Genomic DNA, 21,584 nt, shown 5'->3' with positions numbered 1-21,584 from the left:
AACACAGCAACGGGAAGAAGGAATCAAAGTGCTTACCTTGAAACTGCTTTTTACATATATTCCAACACCTCTCCTGCAGGCATCGGACTCAATATTAGATATGAGTTGGTATCCACTGATTTCAAGCGCTTGGGCTCTAAGAGGTTGTTTCACATTTTTGGGGCATATCTCAGATATGGCTGCAATATCAACTATTTCTTTTGCTAGGCGGAGATAGAGTTCTGGAACCTTGTTGAAGAGGCCATCAGTGTTCACACTAAGAATCCTTAATTTTCCAATATCATTTGCATGACGAGTTGCACTTTTGGTTGCACTGTGCAGAGATGATTTATTAGCAAAAAATACACCAGTAGAAAGAGGCTCAGTTGATGAAGCACCAGAAGAAACTGTTGAATTAGCACTGAAAAAATGGGAACTACTTGAGGACAACTCATTAATACATGAAACATCAACTGAAACAAACGAACTATTTACACTCTCATCTGGTGACTATAGTCTGTCCAGATGAGAAACATTACAGCTTAGTCCAAAATCATCCCCTGCTGTGGAACTGCAGTCTGCAGCAGGTCCGCGTCTGCTCAAGGTGATACTTGATAGCTTGTTCCAATATTTTGTTTCTTCCTGAATTGCTGCTCTAACATGTTCTTCAACTTCTGAAATGGTATTTTTTTGGCCACATTTTCTCAAGATCAGTAACGCCTTCTTGACTTTGTTTATTGTATTGGTAATGTCTTGCTTCAGCTCTTCTACTGCTGCTTTAACTATTTCTACAATAACCAAAACGCTAGAACCTTAGATGTTATGGAATTTGAAATTTTGGCCCATGAGAAGGGGTCTGCTGGAGCACCAGAGTGCTTGTAAATCAAGAAGTACCTCTGCATGTCTCCAATGGTAGACATTTTCGTGAAAAGCTCATATTCAGAGCTGGGTATGTTTAGGGATTCAATGCATAGCCATTTCTCACACCTATCACATAAGACTACCTTTGAATCTGATTCAGGACTGTATATACAGCCAGTTTAGAAATCTTGGGACTTTTTTATGCTGACTAGCTTCTGTTTGCTATTGCATTTCGGGGGCATCCTTTTTTATACAACCATTATTTCACAAAATCTCATGTTAGACAGAACCTGTGGAAAGTGCTGATACTCAATCACATATTCCCAGCAGTTTAAGGATTAAAATCCTGCTAGCACTAATATAACTTCCTGTTTGATATCACTCCCCTCTGTACAGACTATTTCTGAAAATCTAAAAAAAAAGCAGCTTAGTAAAGTTACTTAGTGGCTGATCCTACTGTCCCCAACAATCTCAGGATTAAAATCCAGCTGGTACCAATACAGCTTTGATTATTTTATATTGCTTCCCCAGAAAATGGCTCAACCAATGAAATTTATGGCATTATAGGCATTTGGCAAATGTGCACTATTTGCAGCTTTGCAAATTTGAAAGAAGAAGCACTCCAAATATATTGCCTGTGTTTTATTTGTTTAAATTATAATTTAAACCCAAAGGCTAATCCCCATGGGGATCAACAGTAAAAAACCTCCAGTTTGAATGTCCAAGTAAGCAAAGTCACACACTAAGGAAAGCCACTTGAAACGTTACTTAAGCATAAATATGAGTGGAAAAGGATAAATATAAGTAGAAATAAATGTTTTATCTCACAAATTTGTGTAATATAGTTATGTATTTAAATTTCACACCTCCAAAATGCTGTTGTCAAGGATGACCCTTGCCCTGAGGGCTATGGGGGGGTCATCCTCAAGGACTTAAATTTCTGGACTTTTCAACTATGCTGAACAAAATATCTATCTGAACATCTTGATTAAATGTGTTTGGAAAAATAATTATAGTGGGGGAAGGGGGTGGTTGACCTCCAATTACTTTTGACTGTTAAAAAGGCCACTAGAACTTCTGATTACCAATCCAATGAGCCCCTGCCAAGGTTTATGCAACCACTTTATATAAAAACCTTAAATCCTCCCAGGGCATAACTTACAAACCTTGTCCTGAGGGTGGGGGGGTTGTTATGCTCAAAACCATAATTTTTGGACCTTTAAACTATGCTGAACAAAATGGTGGTTTGAAAATGTTGTTTTAATGTGTGTTGGGGAAGTTTCTAATTGAATGAGCTCTTTTTGAAGTTTCTTCAACATTTCTTTCAATAAGAATTGCCCTGGTAAAAAAAATGAACAAGAAAAAAACAACAAATAATACATTGTGCCCACATTGCTCTTTACTTAGGCAGTGCTGTTGTGTTGGCTATTATATTTTTGTTTTGTGTTTTCTATTATACTGGATTAGAAGTGCTGGTTAGACCTGACAAGCCCCCCCCCCTAAAATTCAACTTATGGGTGCCCATGCAAATAACTGAATTAATCAGACATGGAGCTGAGAAATCCACCTTTTTAATTATTTTTTTCCTTTTAATAAGTAAGGCCTAGATGAATTTTTTTTTCTGTCTAACCCTTATTCTTTTACCAAGAAGAATATTTAAACAAGTATACACTATGATATATATGCACACTTGTTTGTGTGTGGTTTATTAAATTTTCCACAATCTTCTGCTAATGGCTGAACTTTGTAGACTTTCTAAAAAAAAAGTTAAATAAAGTTCTACTTTTTTTGGACAGCACTAAAGTAAAAAAATCTATGCAACGAAACTGTTTTGTTAACTTGGTGGAAAGCTTTATAACTTCATTGAATCTTCACAATGACTCTTCACAATAGATGGCAATTGTACCTAATTGCAGCACTGTGAAGTCCTAAGTGGTGTTCCCAGGGAACTGTTAGTGGACCCACATTATTTCTTCTTTATATGAGTGATATGATACCCAAAGTCAGTAACCACTTAACCCTTTACAATAATGATTCAAAACTACTTGGTGTACCCAAGTACTTGGTGAATTGCGTACAGGCATAGGCTGACAAGTGGATTCTCTTTTTCGGTTTTTCAAAATGTTTCAACATTCCTTTTGTTCACAATAATCCTTAACACCAATATACCGTACTATGAATGATAACCAGCCATCATCCCCTGTTTGTCTCCCAAGTAGCTCTAGTAGTAAAGACCTGGGAGTCACTATAGATAAACTTCTAAAGTTCCATGAACACTTGGTACAAACTGTTTCCAGAGCAAATTCAAGTCTTGTTATTATTAAATGAACAACTACTATTACTAGCCAATCCTGTGGAACCTTCTTGAAACTATATATGGTAAGGCAATTATTAGACCAGTTCTTGACTTTGGAACTGCTTTGTGGTGACTTTGGAACTGCTTTGCTTCACTTTTTCACAAAAGTGATACACAGCTTATTGAAGGTTTGCAAAGGAGAGCCACCTAGTGCATCTCTGGACTTGATAAAAAGCTATATAGTGAAAGGATATCTACCCTAAAACTCCTATCTTTGACCTTCCAATGCAGGTGCAGTGCCATGCTACTTATATCCAAATATGTTGATCAACCACAATGTAAGTTCCTTACTCAATTACTTAAAGAAATACAAACACAGGTTCATTCTAAGAAGATTCATAAGCCCAGAGTTGACTGTATATATGAAAGAGCTGGGCTAGGGTGCTGATGCTGCTTGTCATACCTAGCCAACTTACATACTCTATCAGAAATTGACATAGTGCAGCAATGTCGACTCTAAACCATAAAAGGATAGTCCCCTTGATCATAACTATCTGTGCTCACTGTTAACATTTGGGCTTAACTTGCGTCTATCCTGGCACTCTCCTAGTTGGAAGGTGGTTACTGGCCTGTAAACACAGTCACAACCCTCTTTTTCATACTTTGTGTAATGTATTTTGATTGTCATTTCAATAATAGAGCCAAATAAATCCAACATCAAACCATTTTTTACTCCTGAGTGCAAATTAAGATAATTAAGATGCGATTAGCAAAAGTAGGCTATAAATTGTAAAGTAAGAATTTTGTTGATCAATTTTTTTTCCTAGTCTAGTGCAGACCTATATCCTAGGGCCATATATGGGACCATAAGGAAGGGAGTGCCCTTAGAAATGAAATGATTAAAATATGTTGGGAAAGAACTGAAAAGATATCAAACAGTGTGTTCTCCTTGTCCCTACCTCAGTTATGTTTGCTGGCAACCATGTTGGATTGGCTTGTAGAATTTTTAATACAGTCTTGTGAAATTGCTCTCTTTTGATACTAACTCAAATAAGTTATAAATGCTGATTCTGTCTGATTCCTCTTTCAACACTTGGGTTACACTTAGTCATTTAACTACTTGTAAAGCCTACAACAGTAAAAATTACTGTCCAAAGGGGGTGTTGGAAATGTACAAGTACAGGCTACAATGGTCATTCACCATCACCTACAGTCTCCAGTAATTCACTCTATGGTGGATATTTTGATGATAAGAGAAAATCAGCTTTTTATAGCTAAATATTTTCATCATTTTTGTAAATCTTGCTTCTCATATGCCATCTAATTCTGTGTGAGTACCTTCTTTACTGAAAAATGAGTCAAATTACAACAACTTCTCCCAAGCCCAACCAGTACAAAACAGATGATGAGACAAATAAGGTTCAAACCTTTCTTAGGTTTGAATTTAGTAATAGAATTCAAAGGGGAAGTACCAAGCAATTTTAGGTATACCCTAATCAAACCCCTTATAAGAAAGGTGATAAGAGTGAGTAGTAATTATAGAGGCATTAACCTAATGTTAGTAGGCAGCAAATTACTTCTATGATGATACTTTTTATACTAAGAGATGCTGTAGAAAAAGTTTAAAGAGATGAGCAGTTGGGTTTTGGGAAGGGTAAAACTCTTAGGTTAAGAATTAAGAAGTGCCTGAGTTGTCAAACATCTTTAGCCCTCAGTTTTATAGATTATGAGCAAGTATTTGATTCTGTTGATAGAAAAGCTTTAGCAAAGATCTTATCCTTGTATGGTATACCAGACAAATACATTAAAGTGATTATTCCTGGAGTGATTCTTTTTATTCTTATATGGTATCCCCCTTTATATGAATCATTTTGATGGATTTGTCTTAAGAAGCTTATGAAAGGTAATGTGAGACCATGCAATCAAATGTAGAAGATAAAATCTCCTTGACTTAGATCATACTGATGATTTAAGCATCCTAGATGAAAGTATAAGCAAAAGTAATGAAATTATAGAGGTTTTGCAAGTTCAGGAGGCTAGAATAGGTTTGAAAATTATTATTAAGAAGACTAAGTCACTAAGGCTAGAAGTGAAGATGAAAAGGTGATTTTGGGTAACAAAAAGTTTGATCAGGTGAGAAGCTTCACTTACCTGGTAGTATTCTTAATAAAGATGATGGGAGCAGTTAAGATGTTAAAAGTACAATATCCAAGTTTCAGCATGCTATTTCACAGTTAAAAAAAGTTTGGAAAAATAGGAAGATAAATATGCAAACCAAGATTATAATATTGGATACTACAGTGATGACAGTGGTCAAATATGGTTCTGAGCATGGGTGCTCTGAAATTTGGAGGAAGGTATGCCAGCTATTTTCCAGAGAAATTGCCTATGGCTTCTTTTGGATACCTGACTGACTGATCGTATTTCGAACAGTAGGCTGTACAAAAAGTGTGATTCAATTCTGCTCTCTAGGGTGATAATGAGAGAAAGGTAGAGATGGCTAGGGCTTATTCTGCAGATGAGGAATAACATATTGCCAAAGATTGTCCTTTTTGGCCAACAGTTTTGGGCTATATGGAAAGTGGGTTGTCCACAATTTGGGTTAGAAAGGTTCGCAAATAATGGTTTAAGGGAAAGGGGAACTTCCAAGGAGAGTGTAAAGAGGTTTTGAATGGATTGGGATGGAGAAGAAGCGTGCATAGCTGCGTTGGCCTGAGGTGGCTTGGTGCTGTGGTGAGTTGTTGATAGTTGTTTTATTTTTAATATAATTTAAACTCAGACATATTTCAAAATAAATTGAAACTTCAATAATTTAACTGACTCTGTCCAGGAAGAGAATCACAACCCTAAACAAAAGAAAATAGATAATTCTGGACAGTTGATGGTAACGCATGGACTTTCCTAAATTTGCCTCAAGTACTAGTAATGAATAACCTATGTCAAATTAGTTCAAAACTGCTCTGCCTTAATAGACTTAGCATAAATAAAGAGTTTGAATTCTAAGTAAAACAAGATAGGTTGTCTTGGAAACATGAAGCCATATATAGAACTTTTTGTATCAATGGACAGTAATAGAGCTTAACCAAATTTCCCTATAATTCAAAGATTTAATAAAGAAATAAAACAGGTTAGGACAGAGGAGGGGGCTCCAACCCAAAATAAACTATATAATTTTTTTTCCCAGGGCAGGACAAATCCCAATTAACCCAGCTACTAAGATCCGAAATGTTGGGATATCATCTCAGTGGGAGTAGTAGTTATTCTGGTTGTACAATTAAGCAAGTTAATATCACATAAGAATATTAGTTGAGTTCAACTAGTAACTGATCAGACTAGTATAGATTGACTAGATCTTTAAAAATTGAAATGAAAAAGAAATATTAGTGGCTTAGGAATCAATTGGTTTTTCAACCAATGGCATTACTGGTAATTAGCTATACACCTAGCGGTAGAAATCCGACTTTAATGAAAGTGATACATCTTTTAAAATGTTCAGTACTTCTTAAATGGTTATTGTAACTCTAATTGTTGTTGTTTGCTATTTTAATGTATATTTTACCTTCCAGGAAAATGTACTTAGCTCAAATACAATTTTGGCCATATTAATATTAGTATGATACATTTTTTTTCACTGGTCAGTGTCTGTAACAATGCCCCGGTTAAGGTATCCATTTTGGTTATATATACTAAGCAAGAAAATTCTGCAACTGCTTAAGTGATGAAAACAGTATTTGTTGCCCCCTCTAATCACCCAATTTTATAGTGTATAGTATTCATGAAAAGAAGTCATATCACAGGTCTTAGAACACAGCTCACTAATGAATAAGGCAGGGATATGAAATTTAGGGGTTAATAGAATTGGTCAACTTAGCCATTGAAACTGAAATTTTAAGCCATTTACAATTCAGTTACTGGCCAGTGTAATTTTTTGAAGTATTTACTATTTGATTACAACTATTTTCAGTTCCATTACAAATGTGCTACAATTCAAAGTGGTAAAACACACTAACGGTTTCAATTAACATGTCAAAATTTGACCTTTCAAAAACACACATAAAAAAAAAAAATGTTTTGCAGTTGATCTTGTCCTCTGTTAATTCTAAATATTCTCTGCAACGCTGAACCTTGTTGCTTGGCTAAAGAGGCTGGGGTGCTCAAGTGCTTTTTTACTAAAGATACTAAAAGTACATGTTTGTCTATTTTTTTTTTACCAGTAGGCCAACAGGTTTATGTCCTCATCAGGTAGCTTTTTGCTCACATATTTTTGAACTCCATCATTGGCTAGTATAGGTTTTAATCTCTCGACACATAAAAACGAAGGATGCTTTGCTGGTGATGGTACACAATCATTTTAAGGGGCTATGTTATTCTTATTTCTGGTTTTGCCCTCACAAATTAAAAAACACCATGTAAAAAAGAGTGGTTTCATCTGCCTCATCTTCATTGTATCCTCTGGTCTGGATATGAATATTGAATATTTTCGCAAGGATGAAGTTCTTGTTATGGGTGTAAATTGACCTTCTGTTGTTTGTGGCTATTTTGAATGGATTGGCTAGCTTTTAATCAAACCTAGTCTATGGATAGTTTTCTGGCTCATGTTCAAGTATTATATACCAAAAACCCATCTCTTTAAGGATAGAACAGGTTTCAATTACTGGTCCTAGTAGTTTATGAGAGTGCCATGATATGCTGCATGGTTAATCTTTGTTTAAATTTCCTGTTTCTTGTTTTTATTCATTTTTGGGTTTGCTTGAGCTATGCCATATATACTTGCCGTGTATATCTTATGAATATGCATATAATGTTTTTTAAGGCAGATGTTACCTGGAGAGACTAGATTAATACCTCAATAATTACCACCTTTCTTATACAGTGATTTTAATAAGGTTTTCCTGAAATTATAAGGCACCTCATCTTTTTCAAAAATTATATTCATAAATATCAGTAACTTATTTCTAACCTCAGAGCCCTCATTCAAGAAATTCATTTACCACACTATCAGCACCTGGAGCCATATTATTTTTTAATCCTTTTAGTACTGTTGCTGATTCTTCCTCTCAAAACAAGTCTTCCTTCACATCCAAGGTATCACAACCTTTTCCATTCTCCTGTATATCTCTTCCTATAACTGTATCTTGGTTTAGTACATTCTCAAAAATTTTCACCCATGTCTTTCCTTATCACCATATTTGGCCCCCTTGCTATCTTTAACTGAGAAAACTCTGGATTGACACTCCCTCCCAATTTATTAACATGCCAGTACAATATTTTACTATTATGCAGTCTAGCTGCATCTTTTAGATCCTTAGCAATTTTATCCATGGCCTCCACTTCACACCTCCTTAGTTCATATCCTAATGTTTTTTCCACTTTCTGTACATTTCTTTTGTTATCATATGATCTATCACTCAGAAAATTCTTGTACAAACTCCTTCTCTCTATTAGCATGAAAGCTTTTTCTCTAATATTCTTAGCTGAAGGTTTTGTATTAAATAAGGAGGGAAGCAAGGTTGTGTTTGTGTTGACCACGTACCTCTGGATATGGGGTTTCCCCTAACTAATCGCTCCGATCAGGGTGGCCTCAACCTCATGAGGTGGGTGGAGCCCACCCCAGGATTCTCAGTATCCAGGTAAATCCTGGCTCTATACAGAATCCAGGCCTAGGGTCGGTTGGGCCTGCAACCCTCCACCTGAAATCGATTGCAATGAATAGCTTAGCAACTGCCTCGGATGACCGATCTTCTTTTATCCCATCACGACCCTTGCTCGCCCCTGGACTGAGAAGTGACCAGCGTTTGAATCTCCTTGACCATGGTGGCCTCCGGATTGCCACCTGGAATGTATTGACATTGAACTTTCCCGGAGCAAAGACGCTTCTGGCGATGGAACTGAAGCGATTCCGCATCTCTATTGCTGGAATAACAGAAACCCACCTAGTCGGGAATGGGACTGATCCCATAGGTGAGGGATACCACCTTCTATGGTCTGGACAGACAACGACTAGGAGAAATGGGGTCGGACTAGTACTTGATAACAAGTCCATAAAGTGTCTACTGTCATTTACTCCCGTCTCGGATAGAATAGCTAATGCTCGACTGAGTCATAAGCAAGGAAAAATGACAGTCCTTGTCTGCTATGCTCCGACAAATGAAGCCGACGACGAAGCAAAAGAAACTTTCTACTCTGCCCTGGCTAATGAACTGTCCAAGATATCCCCCCACGATATTGTCATCCTTTTGGGTGATATGAATGCAACAGTGAGCGACAACCACGACCTATGGCGGCAAGTCATCGGACCAGTTATTCCGGACCCTCTAAATGACAATGGGCTAAGGCTCCTTCAACTGTGCAGCATGCATAACCTTGTCATTACGAACACGCTGTTCGCAAGGAAGGATATCCACAAATACACATGGTACAGCAACGACGGCCGTACCAAAAAAATGATCGACTATATCATTGTCTCACAGAGATGGAGATCCTCGATTAGTAACTGCAGGACGTACAGGTCAGCCGAGATTGGTAACACTGACCATCGCCTCGTTGTAGCTAATATGCGACTGAGGCTCCAAGCCCAGCGCTCGCAACCTAGACCGACCAAGATTGATGTCTCTCGTCTCTCCGATCAAGAGATACGGTCCAAGTATGCCATTGATGTCTCGAACCGCTTCGACGCACTCCTGCCATTTGAAAGTTCTGAGGACGCATGGATCTCGTTTAAGAAGAATGTCCTGGAGTCAGCGACCGCAAATATTGGAAGGGCGAAGCGTGCTAAGAAAGCGTGGGTTCAGTTCGATACGCTTGACGTCATTGAGCAGAGACGCAAGGCAAGGCTTCTTGGCGACATGCCGACCTACAGGCGCCTCAATGGTGTCCGCAACAAGCTGATACAGCGAGACAAGAAACTGTTTGTGGAAAGGAAGGCAAACGAGCTGGAGGGCGCAGCCATGAAAGGGGACGTCGGGAGCCTCTACAAGCACCTCCGTGACCTCACAAGCGACAAAGCCCCCTCAGTTGCATCTGTTGTCTCTGCGGACGGCCAGCCACTTAGTGACGAGGCCGCTCAGGTCAGTCGATGGAAAGACCACTTCTCAAGTCTCCTCAATGCCGATGCTGTAGCACAGACTGACCAGGAACTCGCACGCCTAGCTGCCAGCACTCAGGAAGTGCCGTCAAACGAACCAGAGACTTCCTTCACGACAGCAGAAATCCACTCTGCTTTGAAACGTCTAAAGAATAACAAAGCGGCAGGCGTATGCGGAGTATCCGCTGAGCTCCTGAAGTATGCTGGACCGGCGATGTTACTTTGGCTGCAAATGCTGTTTTCCGTGGTGTGGCGCACAGAATGGGTCCCGAAGGACTGGCGACTCGGCATAATCCTGCCCCTTTGGAAGAGAAAGGGGAGCAAGAGCATCTGCTCTAATTACAGAGGTATAACCCTTCTCTCAGTCCCTGGAAAGCTCTTTGCCATGACCCTGCTAGACAGATGCACGAGTATCCTCCGAAGAAAAAGGAGAGTTCAGCAGGCCGGATTTATGCCAGGGAGGTCCACTGTCGAAAAAATCTTCACTATGCGCCAGTTAATTGAGAAAACTAGAGAATTCAGGAGGAACGCATACGTGGCCTTCGTAGACTTCAAAGCTGCTTTTGACTCCGTCGATCGCAACTCTGTTTGGCTAATACTTAGATCGACGGGTCTACCTGATAAATACTGCAAGCTTTTTGAAAAGCTGTACGAAGAGACCGAGAGTTGCGTCCAAGTCAACGGAAAACGGAGCACGACATTCAATATCAAAACTGGCGTTCGCCAAGGGTGTGCCGCCGCCCCGGAATTGTTCAATTGTGTGATAGACTATGTGATGACAAGAACTACAAATCGCCTGCCCTTTGGTCTGCAGTTTGGAGATCGCATTCTGACGGATGCGGACTTCGCAGACGATCTTGCTCTCGTTGCCGACTCAATCGACCAGCTGACCGACGCTCTGGAAGTCCTGAAGGAAGAGGCAGCAAAAGTGGGGCTGAAAATCAACTGGCTCAAAACTAAGATTATGGCAATTGAACCCCCAGGTCCAGTCTCGCACCCTGATACCATAACTGTCTGCGGAACACTTGTTGAAGTCGTTAAAAACTTCACTTACCTCGGCTCTGTGCTGTCCAATGATGGCTCCGTAGACGAAGAGGTATGCAGCCGAATATCGAAAGCCTCTTCCATCGTCGGTAGACTCAACAGTCTATGGAGAATGCCGCACATCTCAAGGCGTACGAAAATGCGAATCTATAACGCATCCGTAAGCTCCGTCCTGCTCTACGCGGCAGAAACCTGGCCCCTCAAATCAACCATCCTTAAAATGATAGACGTCTGTCAGACGAAACAGCTTCGCCGGATCGAGGGATTCCGGTGGGATGATTTTGTAAGCAACGCAAGGTTGCTTACTCTCACCTCCCAGGTGCCATTCTCCGTCCAGATAGCGCAGAGGTCTCTCAGATGGTTCGGTCACCTCCTACGAATGCCGACATCAACGCCAGCCCGAATAGTGTACGACTTCGACCCAAAAGCCCATGGCTGGTCTCGCCCGAGGGGCAGACCTCGGACAAGGTCGAAAGACAGCCTCGACAAATTCTTGGTGATGGCCAACATTGCTGTCGACGAGGCGCCTCATTTAGCAGCAGACTGGTCCGCCTGGAGAAGTCAAGTTGCGAAGCTCTCTACGCCGCACCCCATGCGGCAGGAGCCTTAAGTCAAGTAAGTCAAGTCCCCTTCATAAGGATCATTTGGATGGACTTTGACTTCAGGAGCACAGGAAAGGTTATGGAAGACCAGGGAATCAAATGGGGGGGGGGAACTCTCCTGGACTTCGATTATGCTGTTGGTTTAAGCATCCTAGATGAAACTGTGAGCAAAAGAAATTGACTTTTAGAGTGTTTTCGAGTTCAGGGTGCTAGAATAGGTTTGAAAATTAATGTTAAGAAGACTAAGTCACTAAGGCAAGGAATAAGTGAAAATGAAAAGGTGACACTGGGTAACGAAAAGATTGATAAGGTGGCCAGCTTCACTTACCTTGGTAATATTATTAGTCAAGACAGTGGGAACAATGAAGATGTTAAAAACAAAATATCCAAGGCTCATGGTGTTTTATTACAGTTTCAAAAAAGTTTGGAACAATAGAAAGATAAGTCTTCAAACCAAGATTAGAGTACTGGAAGGTACAGCGGTGATCGTGGTCAAATATGGCTCTGAAACATAGGCGCTCTAAAAAATAAATGAAGATTTACTAGATGTTTTCCAGAGAAATTGCCTACGGGCTGTTTCTGGTCACAATACTGACTGTATTTCAAACAGTAGACTGTACAAAAATGTGGTTCAATCCCGCTTTCGATGAAGGAAAGGATTACCGATTGCCGAAGATTGTCTTTTTCGGCCAACAATCTAGGGCTAAACGGAAAGCAGGTCGTCCTTTTCTGGGATGGGAGGATGTCATAAAGAAAGATTTAAAGGAAATAGGAACTTCCTGGGAGGGTATAAATAGGGAGGCTTTGAATGGGTTGGGAGGGAGGAAGAGCAGGCGTAGCTGTATTGGCCACAGACGGCTTGGTGCTGGGATGAGTTGTTAGTAGCAGTAGTATTAGTTTTAGTTATAGTTTTCATCCAGAAGAAGAAGAAGGTTTTGATGCTAGTGTGAGAAAGAAAAGTATTGGGACTATAGAATAGTCCCAAGAAGAACCTTACTAACATATTACAAGAAAAGAAGAATAAATTAAAGATTGGGATATTGTCAACCCAGCTGAGAAAGAAGAGGGGAAAATGATCTGAAAATAAACACACGTGCCTCGAATATCTACAGTTGATTGAAAGTAGTAAACGAATTTTGGCAGTTCCCAGCCTATTGCACTTTCAACTATTTTCCCCCAACTGTTTGTGACTGTTGAGTGGGTGAATGCAAAGATAATTCTAACCTTAAGCAATTTAGGAATTCACAGTCAGTATCTACTATCCAATATTTTGGTCTCAATGTGGACCCAATCTGCAGTAAACTTAAAAAAAATCTAATAATTGGCTTAATCATATGGCTGTTGAACTAGCAACAATATTTGGTAGAAAACATTCTAATTAATTGTCATGTCAACCTTTATTTAATTGGAATAATTATGTGTTTCTTTCCCCAAAGACCACAAGTAGTTAAGTGCCTACACCCATGTTCTAATCCTCTTGCTATTTACAATTTTATTCTCCAGCGAACCATGTTAGACCCAATTATAATCCTTATGATGCACAAGTTACAATGCAAACAACAGTAGTGTTGATATTATGGATAGATCTGTTGATAATCTATCTATCTTCCAGTTCCAGTTCCAAAAGTTGTAGGGAAGTATATGGACTAACAACAAGTCCTTTCACCTCTTTGACCTCTTCTCCAGAAAAACTAGCCACTGGAAGCACTATTCTCCTCCTGTCTGCAAACAATGAATATATGCAATTATGAACAATAATACACTGTTATTGATTGTGGGAAGTGTGAGTACCTGAGCTACCTGTCCCTACATCTGTGAGCTACATCTTCAAGACATTTCAAAAGTAGCCAAGTTAATAGTATGGATCAGATAGGCCTTAACTATTTTATTAGATGGTTTAAAATGTGATTGCCAAATCATTGATTTTTTTTAAAATGCGTACGTGTTTTCCCTCCTTGAATCCCTTAATAAGTCTAAATGTCTTAAATCACATTATTTGAGAATATTACACTCATCTGTATGCTCATTCCTTGAATATGCCTGACCTGTTTGGCATCCTTCCATTTGCAAGGAATCGTTGGAAAAATAAAGACAGTTTAAAATGATACATAGAAAATATCTTTAGTGAAGACAGGGTGTTTTTTATCTCCCCTCTTCAGAGTGCCAGTATAACTAACCTCGAAAAAAAGGAGAATGAAAATTTTCTTACGATTTTTCCATAACCCACAGGTAGATTTGTTTTTTCCCGACTATCGCCACCCGTCCCTTGGGCATCATCTCCCTTATTCAGGTTCAACACTATTCCTTTCCATTGCTAGATATAGAAGAACGTTTTTACGAAAAAATCTCTTCTTCCCACCCCCCTTTACCATTCACTGTGTAAATTTCTTTTTCCTAATTTTACGCATTTCATTTGTGTAGTCTGTAGTTTGCTTAGTTCCGTCATCTTTAAACTGATCATTTTATTTATGAGATTTTTTTGCTTGTTAGTTTTTAAAATTGGTTCATTTGTCCGGGATTAGTGTTGCTTTGGTATGACCCTACTAGAAAATCTTCAAAACATGCCAGCCTCAAGATACAGACCCATATGCAGCCATTTTTAGCGCTTCAATAGCTATTTTCATAGGCCCTAATATCTGTGTTGATACTAATACACAAGAAACATCATTAACAGACATATTTGTGTCTGTTTTTCTTAAACGTTTTCGGGTATAGAAAAAAAGAGTACATCTTATTGTGTGCATGATTGATAGCAATTAGAGTTTTTTATTTCAGATTTTTGTTATAAAACACCTGTCATTAACTAATTATATGCTAATATTGTTGCCAGTGGGCACAATTTGTAGGGGTAGCCAATCTACCTGTTAGGGTGTTACTGGGGTTTCTTCTCAAGGTGTATGTGAAATCGTAGTTATAGCCTTTGTTTTTAAATTACTCTGATGTGAGGGAGTAAGGGAGAAATGATTTGTTAGTTGTAGCCCCCAATATGCCCAATGGCCTTACTTATAGAGGGAGCACAGGTCTGACTTTTTCCTCCTATATGAAGAATCAGTATGTCAAACTACAAATTTGTCGTTATTGGACAGCATCAAGCCATATGAATAACTTTCTATAATTCAGTAATCCGCTCTAATAGATAAGACTCTCAACAGACAGAGTTAAGGGATAGGATTGGAACTTACAACCAAAAGGGTATTTCCAATTGCGAACCAACAAATATAGTTTTCAATGTGGTTCTTTGATGTGGTTTATATGTCAAACTTCACTTGAGTGAATGCGTTCACAAGTATGGGCACCCGTGATGTGGCATATCATTCCTGATTGTTGCAAGAATACAAATTTATTTAATCTTTGCTTAAATTTATATATTTGAGGCTATGACCATTTTTTATATTTTTTTTATGAAAGAGATATATGGTCTAGGCTACTGTAAATGAATCTGAATCCCAATAATTCAGCAGAAAAAAGTTGTAAAAAAAAACCTTTATGGTATCCCTATAACAAAAATTACTCTAAACGTACTATTTGGGCCTGGGGCTGTTGATTTGGAGACAGAAAAGCGGCGAAATGATTTCAGTGCCAAGTTGTGTATGGGGCAGGTAATTGATAAGAGTGAAAATCAGTTGTCAGAGTTAAGGTACTGATGGTTTTAAAAAGCTGGGTATGATATGCAGATGAGGAGGGGGATAGCTCTTTTCCAAGTTTGTTCATCAAAACTGCAGTTCAAGCCCTCACACAATGCTATCTGTAGCTCACGTTCAAAGTTGTATTAAACCAATGCTCAACTTCGGTTTCGCCTACAATTTTGCTGAGTTGTCTTTGATCAAGAGTTTATCAACGTCGAAATGTTTCATCTTCCACCATTTGTCTCTATCATTTTTTTTTATCCATTTTAGGGAAGAGATGTTGGAAGAACTTCCTTGGGATACTATTGAAATGATCTGCCATTATCTAAGCTTGCGTGACTTGTCTCATTTGCGATTGGTCTCCAATTCTTGTCGGGATATTGTAATTAGTTATTATTCAAGAATGAAATTTATTCAAGCTAGCAAACTGAGGTCAACATCCAACAGAACTTTTGAAAAGGAATTAAAATTTGTTTTAAATCATTGTGGAAATCTTCGAGTGGCTATCTTATCAGGATGTAATTTCCTGTCAGATGATGTGGTCATATCTGTATTATCAAGAAACCCAAATCTGAGGGTTTTAGACTTAAGCAACTGTTCTAGGCTGAAGTCTGCTGCATTACAACCATTGGTCAATAAGCTTCAGAATCTTAAGAAACTCTACTTATCCAAGTGTTCATGGGTTACTCCTGGAGTGATTGAATGCATTGCAATGAAAAGACGAGAGTTAGAAGTCCTTGATCTCTCTTCTTGTGTACTGTTGACTGATCAAGCACTTTCTATGTTATTTACAGCTTGTTGTTATTTGGAGGAGGTCAACCTTTCTCATATTCCCTCAGTTAGTGAAAAGACGTTAAATTCTCTGATTTCACACTGTCGTAAATTGAAAAAAGTGACATGCCAAAATTGTCAAAACTTCAGTGCAGAATGCAAACAAAAAATTAAGCAATTAGGATTTGAAAGGGGTTTTGTTTGTTACTTTTGAGCCTTTTTTTATTCCTATGATATGATGCAGATATTGTCTTACTGTGTCTTTAGATGACATTTGAAACTGTGGTTGCTTGTGCAATGGTCTTTGTTTTTGAAAGTCAGTATGTTTATTCAGTCAATTATTTTGTTTATAGATTTATTTTAGTTCCATGAACGGTTATTATAAAATTTTTATATTTGACTGTGAGAAATTAATAATGTTTTTCCTGGAAGTATAATGTGTAGTTTGTGATAAGCTGTAAGAAGGGTGAAATAGACTTTAAATGAATCACATACATCACCCGTAGCCTGTGACAGAGAAGAAGAAGAAGGGAGAGTGGTTCAAAGAACTCCTTTTGGAAAAAATCGAAATGAGAACTTGGAAACACATTATTTATTTTTATTTCTGACCCCCACCCCTGACCTAGAAAAAAGGGCCTATGGGGACATTTGATCATAGCATACAAGGCACAGGAAGAATGGATGAGTCTTAAAAGCTGTACCAAGTATTTCGCTTGAGATTAATGAAAAATGCTCCAAAATTTGGACATGCAGTCTCAAAACTTTTTTTTTTAATATTCGACACTTTTAGCAGACACACTCTTTGCCCCTCACACTAAAAATGTCTTGTATATGTATTTATATAAAATAATTCATATATATTACTAATTGTTTAGGCGTTGTAAAACAGAAACTCTCTAAATTTACTAACAAACAAAAGAATAAGAGGTCCTAAACTAAGCAATAGGCGTACTTAAATCTGAACAACATTCTGTTTAAAGTATCCATTTCACGATAATATCTCGCTATGAAAACAAGACCAGAAAAATATGTTTAATGTAACCACTCCTTTTTCTGGCTTTTATTTTTTTTTATTTTAATTTCAATATTTGATACATGTTAAATGAAGATAGGTAAGTGTTTGATGTATAATGTGGGGACGAGCCTATTTGCTAATTTGCAGCTTTTATATAATAAGCACTTCTGTTGATTTGTTTACTGATCCAATATAAATCACCGACTAAGATTTATGTGGGTATTCATGAATACGGATTAGAATTTCAAGAGGATTATTTGAATAGTTATATTTTCAGCGTCGGACAAGTTGTCCACAGATTTTGGTCTTAAGGAATAAAAGAAAGGCAATGTGAGACCACGAAATCAAACGGGGGGGGGGGAACTCTCCTGGACTTAGCTTATGCTGATGATTTAAGCATCTTAGATGAAAGTGAGAGCAAAATGAATTAACTTCTAGAGATTTTGGGATTTCCGGGTGCTAGAATAGGTTTGAAAATTAGTGGTAAGAAGACTTAGTCGCTAAGGCTGGGAATAAGTGAAGATGAAAAGGTGACGTTGGGTAACGAAGAGATTGATCAGGGGGGCAGTTTCACTTACCTTGATGGTATTATTAGTAAAGACGATGGGAGCAGTGAAGATGTTAAAAGTAGAGTAGCCAAGGCTCAGGGTGTTTTTTTTTTCACAGCTAAAAAAGTTTGGAAGAATAGGAATGTAAGTCTGCAAACCAAGATTAGAATATTAGAAGCTACAGTGATGACAAAGATCAAATATGGGTCTGAAGCATGAGTGATCCAAAGCAGGGGGTCCTCGTTTTGGGTCGGAGGACGTCATAAAGAAAGACTTAAAGGAAATAGGAATTTCCTGGGAGGGTATAAAAAGGGAGGCTTTAAATAAATGGGGATGGAGGAAGAGCGTGCGTAGATATGTTAGCCTCAGGCGACTTGGTGCTGCGGTGAGTTGTTACTACTACTACTAGTAGTAGTAGCAGTTTTAAGTATTTGATTAATATCATTGAGTAGTTTTGGCAGTGGTTCTTAGTAAATTGATGATTAGTGTTATATTGACTATTATGAAGCTTTTGATCCTGCTGATTGACAATAGATTTTTGACGTTCTCCATCTGAAGGAAATTTTAAATTTATATTTTGAAATCATTGATACTACAAGCTTAGCAGATTCTCGTTGGGCTGCGCCATTCGTTAATTAATTCTGAATTTCGTCTGGACTTTGTTTTCCATACAATCCTAGAAAAGGCTGGGTGATGGAAGTTGTAAGGTAATGTCTGACTTAGATTATTCAGAGTATATTTGATTAGTTGGGAGCAGTATAGAGGAGTGTAACTATGTTTGCGATTGTCTTTATAAACAAGGCATAAATCCGGGTCTTAAGACAAGTGCAGAAAACACTTCCGGGCAGGGAATGCTGCATAAGTCATATAGGGGTAAGTGGGTGATTGTCAAAGATCTTATCCATTCAAGTTCAACAACCTGATACTCCCCTCCAAAAGCCAAGCGGAAAAAATCGGTCAAACAGGTTATTTATTTTATCCTCAATACAGACAAAACTGCTGAGTACAAAAAAAAACAAAAATTGAGGTTGAAATATTGAATTGGACATTGAAGTGTTTGGAGACAAAGGACATTGTTTGCGTTCCAAATTGCAGATTATGAGGATTGATACGAACATTATTTGAAGAAATGTCTAAAATTTTCCTATTGAAATTTTTCTATTCCGCAGCTTTCAAATTTCACCTCCTCCTTTTAATTTTTGGGTCAATTTCGTTGTATGGAAGCGATTTGTAATGTGACATACTTATATTCCTAACATCATTACACCTAACATCAGGGTAATAGAAGGGGAAAATAGTGACTGAAAAAGCGTAAAGATTAGACGAGCAAAAGCTCAACGTGCTTTTATTCGACTTTGAAACGTATATAAGAGCAAAGGGATCTGATTAACTTGGTGTATTCGAGGCAACTACTCTGAGTTTCGTTGAGTATAGTGCAGATGCCCGGGCACTAACAAAAAAGGAAGATATACTAGATTTTTGGGGGATATTTTTGAATGAAAATGTTTGGCATATAGCAAGGTGGCGAATAGTAGCAGTAGTTTCCACCAGTCTACAAAAAAAAAGAAAAAAAAAATTGCTCTAGATTTTTGCCAAATAATATTGTTGATGTGAACTAACAATATATGTGAAGTTCTGGAAGTTTTGATACTAAACTAGTTTTTGAAGGGTAAAAAAAATTTCGGGCCTAAAAATAAAACTAGTAACATGTCATCTAAAAAACAATCATTTTCATTATAGTATATTTTTTTTAATGAATTTTTTGACAAGAATATGCTTTTGTTATATTCTATTTGTTCGTAATTTTTTTATATATCTATATAATTTTGTATCATTTGTTTGAAATAATATTAACCAATATTCGTTATCAGCTAACTAGACTGCAGAAGCACGTCTTGGAAGAAAGGGTACATCAATTTGACACTCATGATAAAAAACAAAATAATGTGGTTCCATGGAAAATGATATGGTACCCACTAGTACCAAGTAACACTCTACAAAAAAACAAAAAAACAAAAAAAAACAACTGTCTTCAGAGCAATTTAAATTCAAACTCACATACCTGTACGGTTTTGTTTTACCTATTTAGGAATGTAGTTAAAACTGACAAGACCTAAAATTAAATTCAGGCTCTTGAGCAAGGTCTCCACTTAATAAATCTGAAAGAGTAGCAAAAATTCAAAAGAGTGACAACTGGTAATCCTGCGCTTTTTAAAGTTAGTTAATCCATTTATTGAATAGTTGAAAGATAATTCTATCTGTTTTGAAGCATATACAAAGAAAATTATTTTGTTCAGGTATCAAATCTGTAAAAAGAAAACGCAGAAAATATTTAAAATAAATGAAAAATGTTGAATGTCGCAAGAAATTTTTTTGTTTTATTTAAGTAAATGGGACATCCTGTTTATTCACTGTCGTCCTGGCAGGATTTTCCATTGAAGAATTAAGTCTTTTCTTGAAAAATTGGAATCTCAAACGAAGCACCATAGAGAGTGGTATATTAGCTTAACAAATTTTTTTTGACTATTTATATGAAATTGTTTATTTAGAAAAATTTAAGCTTCTATTCAATTTAAATGTGTAAAGATCATGTGAATTTTGTTGAGAATAAAACAAAAGAAAATAGAAAAGGTGCAGTGTAAAAAATACAAAACATATCATGATATGAAATAAAAGATTAGACATGGTTTTAGCTGTGATCTACATTTCTTACAAAATAACAACAACAAAAGTTGTGCTTTGTCTAATGTGGTTTAGAACAAGGATTAAAATATGAAGAGATATTTGCTTTGTCTTATGGGAGGTAGTGCACGTATTACAACACCAACAATACGATCCTTTCCTAGTCTGTTAAGGTTAAAAAAAAAGGGTTAGAATAATAACAATAAAAGTTTCCCTTTGTCTATCAAGGTTTAGAATAAGCATTAGAATAACAACAACAACAAACCTTTGCTGGACTATTGAGGTTATAAGCAGGGATTAGAACATCGAATTTCTACTTAGAATTAAGGATTAGAACCACAAGAAAAATTTCGCTTAGTTTCTTGAATAAGGATTAGAGCAAAAGTCACAAAATTCTCACTTAGTTTGTTTTGGTTAGAACAAGGATTAAAACAGGGCAACAATAGTTTTGCTCTATTTGTCGAGGTTTACAACAATAACAGACACAATTTTGCTCAGTCTGGTGAAATTCATAACCAGGATTAGACCCACAACAATAAAGATTGGGGTTGTTTTGATATGTTGTTAAAACAATGAATAGTATAACATCAAAAAAGCTTTGTTATCCTGTTTAAGTTCTCAAGACAGTAATATCTAGATTTGCTAAAGGTAACAGAATCCAAACTAAATTATCTTCTTTTTTTTACAGATGTCAAGTTCAGCAACTAAGACTGACAATGGTATTGAATTTTCTCCTCTGAGATCCCTGAACGATTTTTTGCTCGAGTCTGGTAGATTTCAAGTACCAAACCTCAAAGACTTTGAGAAATGGGGAAAAATGGTTGTTCAGAACCTTCTCTACTACCAAACAAATTATTTTATACTAGGGCTTGTGATTTTTACCATTGTAGGGTAAGTTTCTAATCTGTTTGCTTTATTTTTAAGCCCAAGGCCTATATATATATATATATATATATATATATATATATATATATATATATATATATATATATATATATATGATTCAATAACAATAATATGTGTTTTGTGGTTTTTATTTTTTTTTTGCCGATATCATTAATGACTAAATTCAAAAG

At 37.2% G+C, this 21,584-nt stretch overlaps 1 protein-coding gene across 4 annotated transcripts in view; it reads left to right on the top strand.

Moving 5' to 3' along the window:
* LOC136026606 (PRA1 family protein 3-like) overlaps positions 1-21,584 on the top strand; it is a 42,604-nt gene that overhangs the window by 6,599 nt on the left and 14,421 nt on the right. For 3 of the 4 annotated variants that reach the window (XM_065703328.1, XM_065703329.1, XM_065703327.1), the window contains exon 2: positions 21,197-21,399. In XM_065703328.1, coding sequence (XP_065559400.1) covers positions 21,197-21,399 — 203 coding nt within the window. Of the gene's footprint in view, positions 1-3,441; positions 3,475-21,196; positions 21,400-21,584 lie in introns of those variants that run through there. The other variant, XM_065703326.1, reaches the window with a different exon arrangement.

The sequence above is a fragment of the Artemia franciscana genome, chromosome 4 (assembly GCF_032884065.1).
Source record: "Artemia franciscana chromosome 4, ASM3288406v1, whole genome shotgun sequence".
NCBI lineage: Eukaryota > Metazoa > Arthropoda > Branchiopoda > Anostraca > Artemiidae > Artemia > Artemia franciscana.
This window is presented reverse-complemented; position numbering and strand designations above follow the sequence as displayed.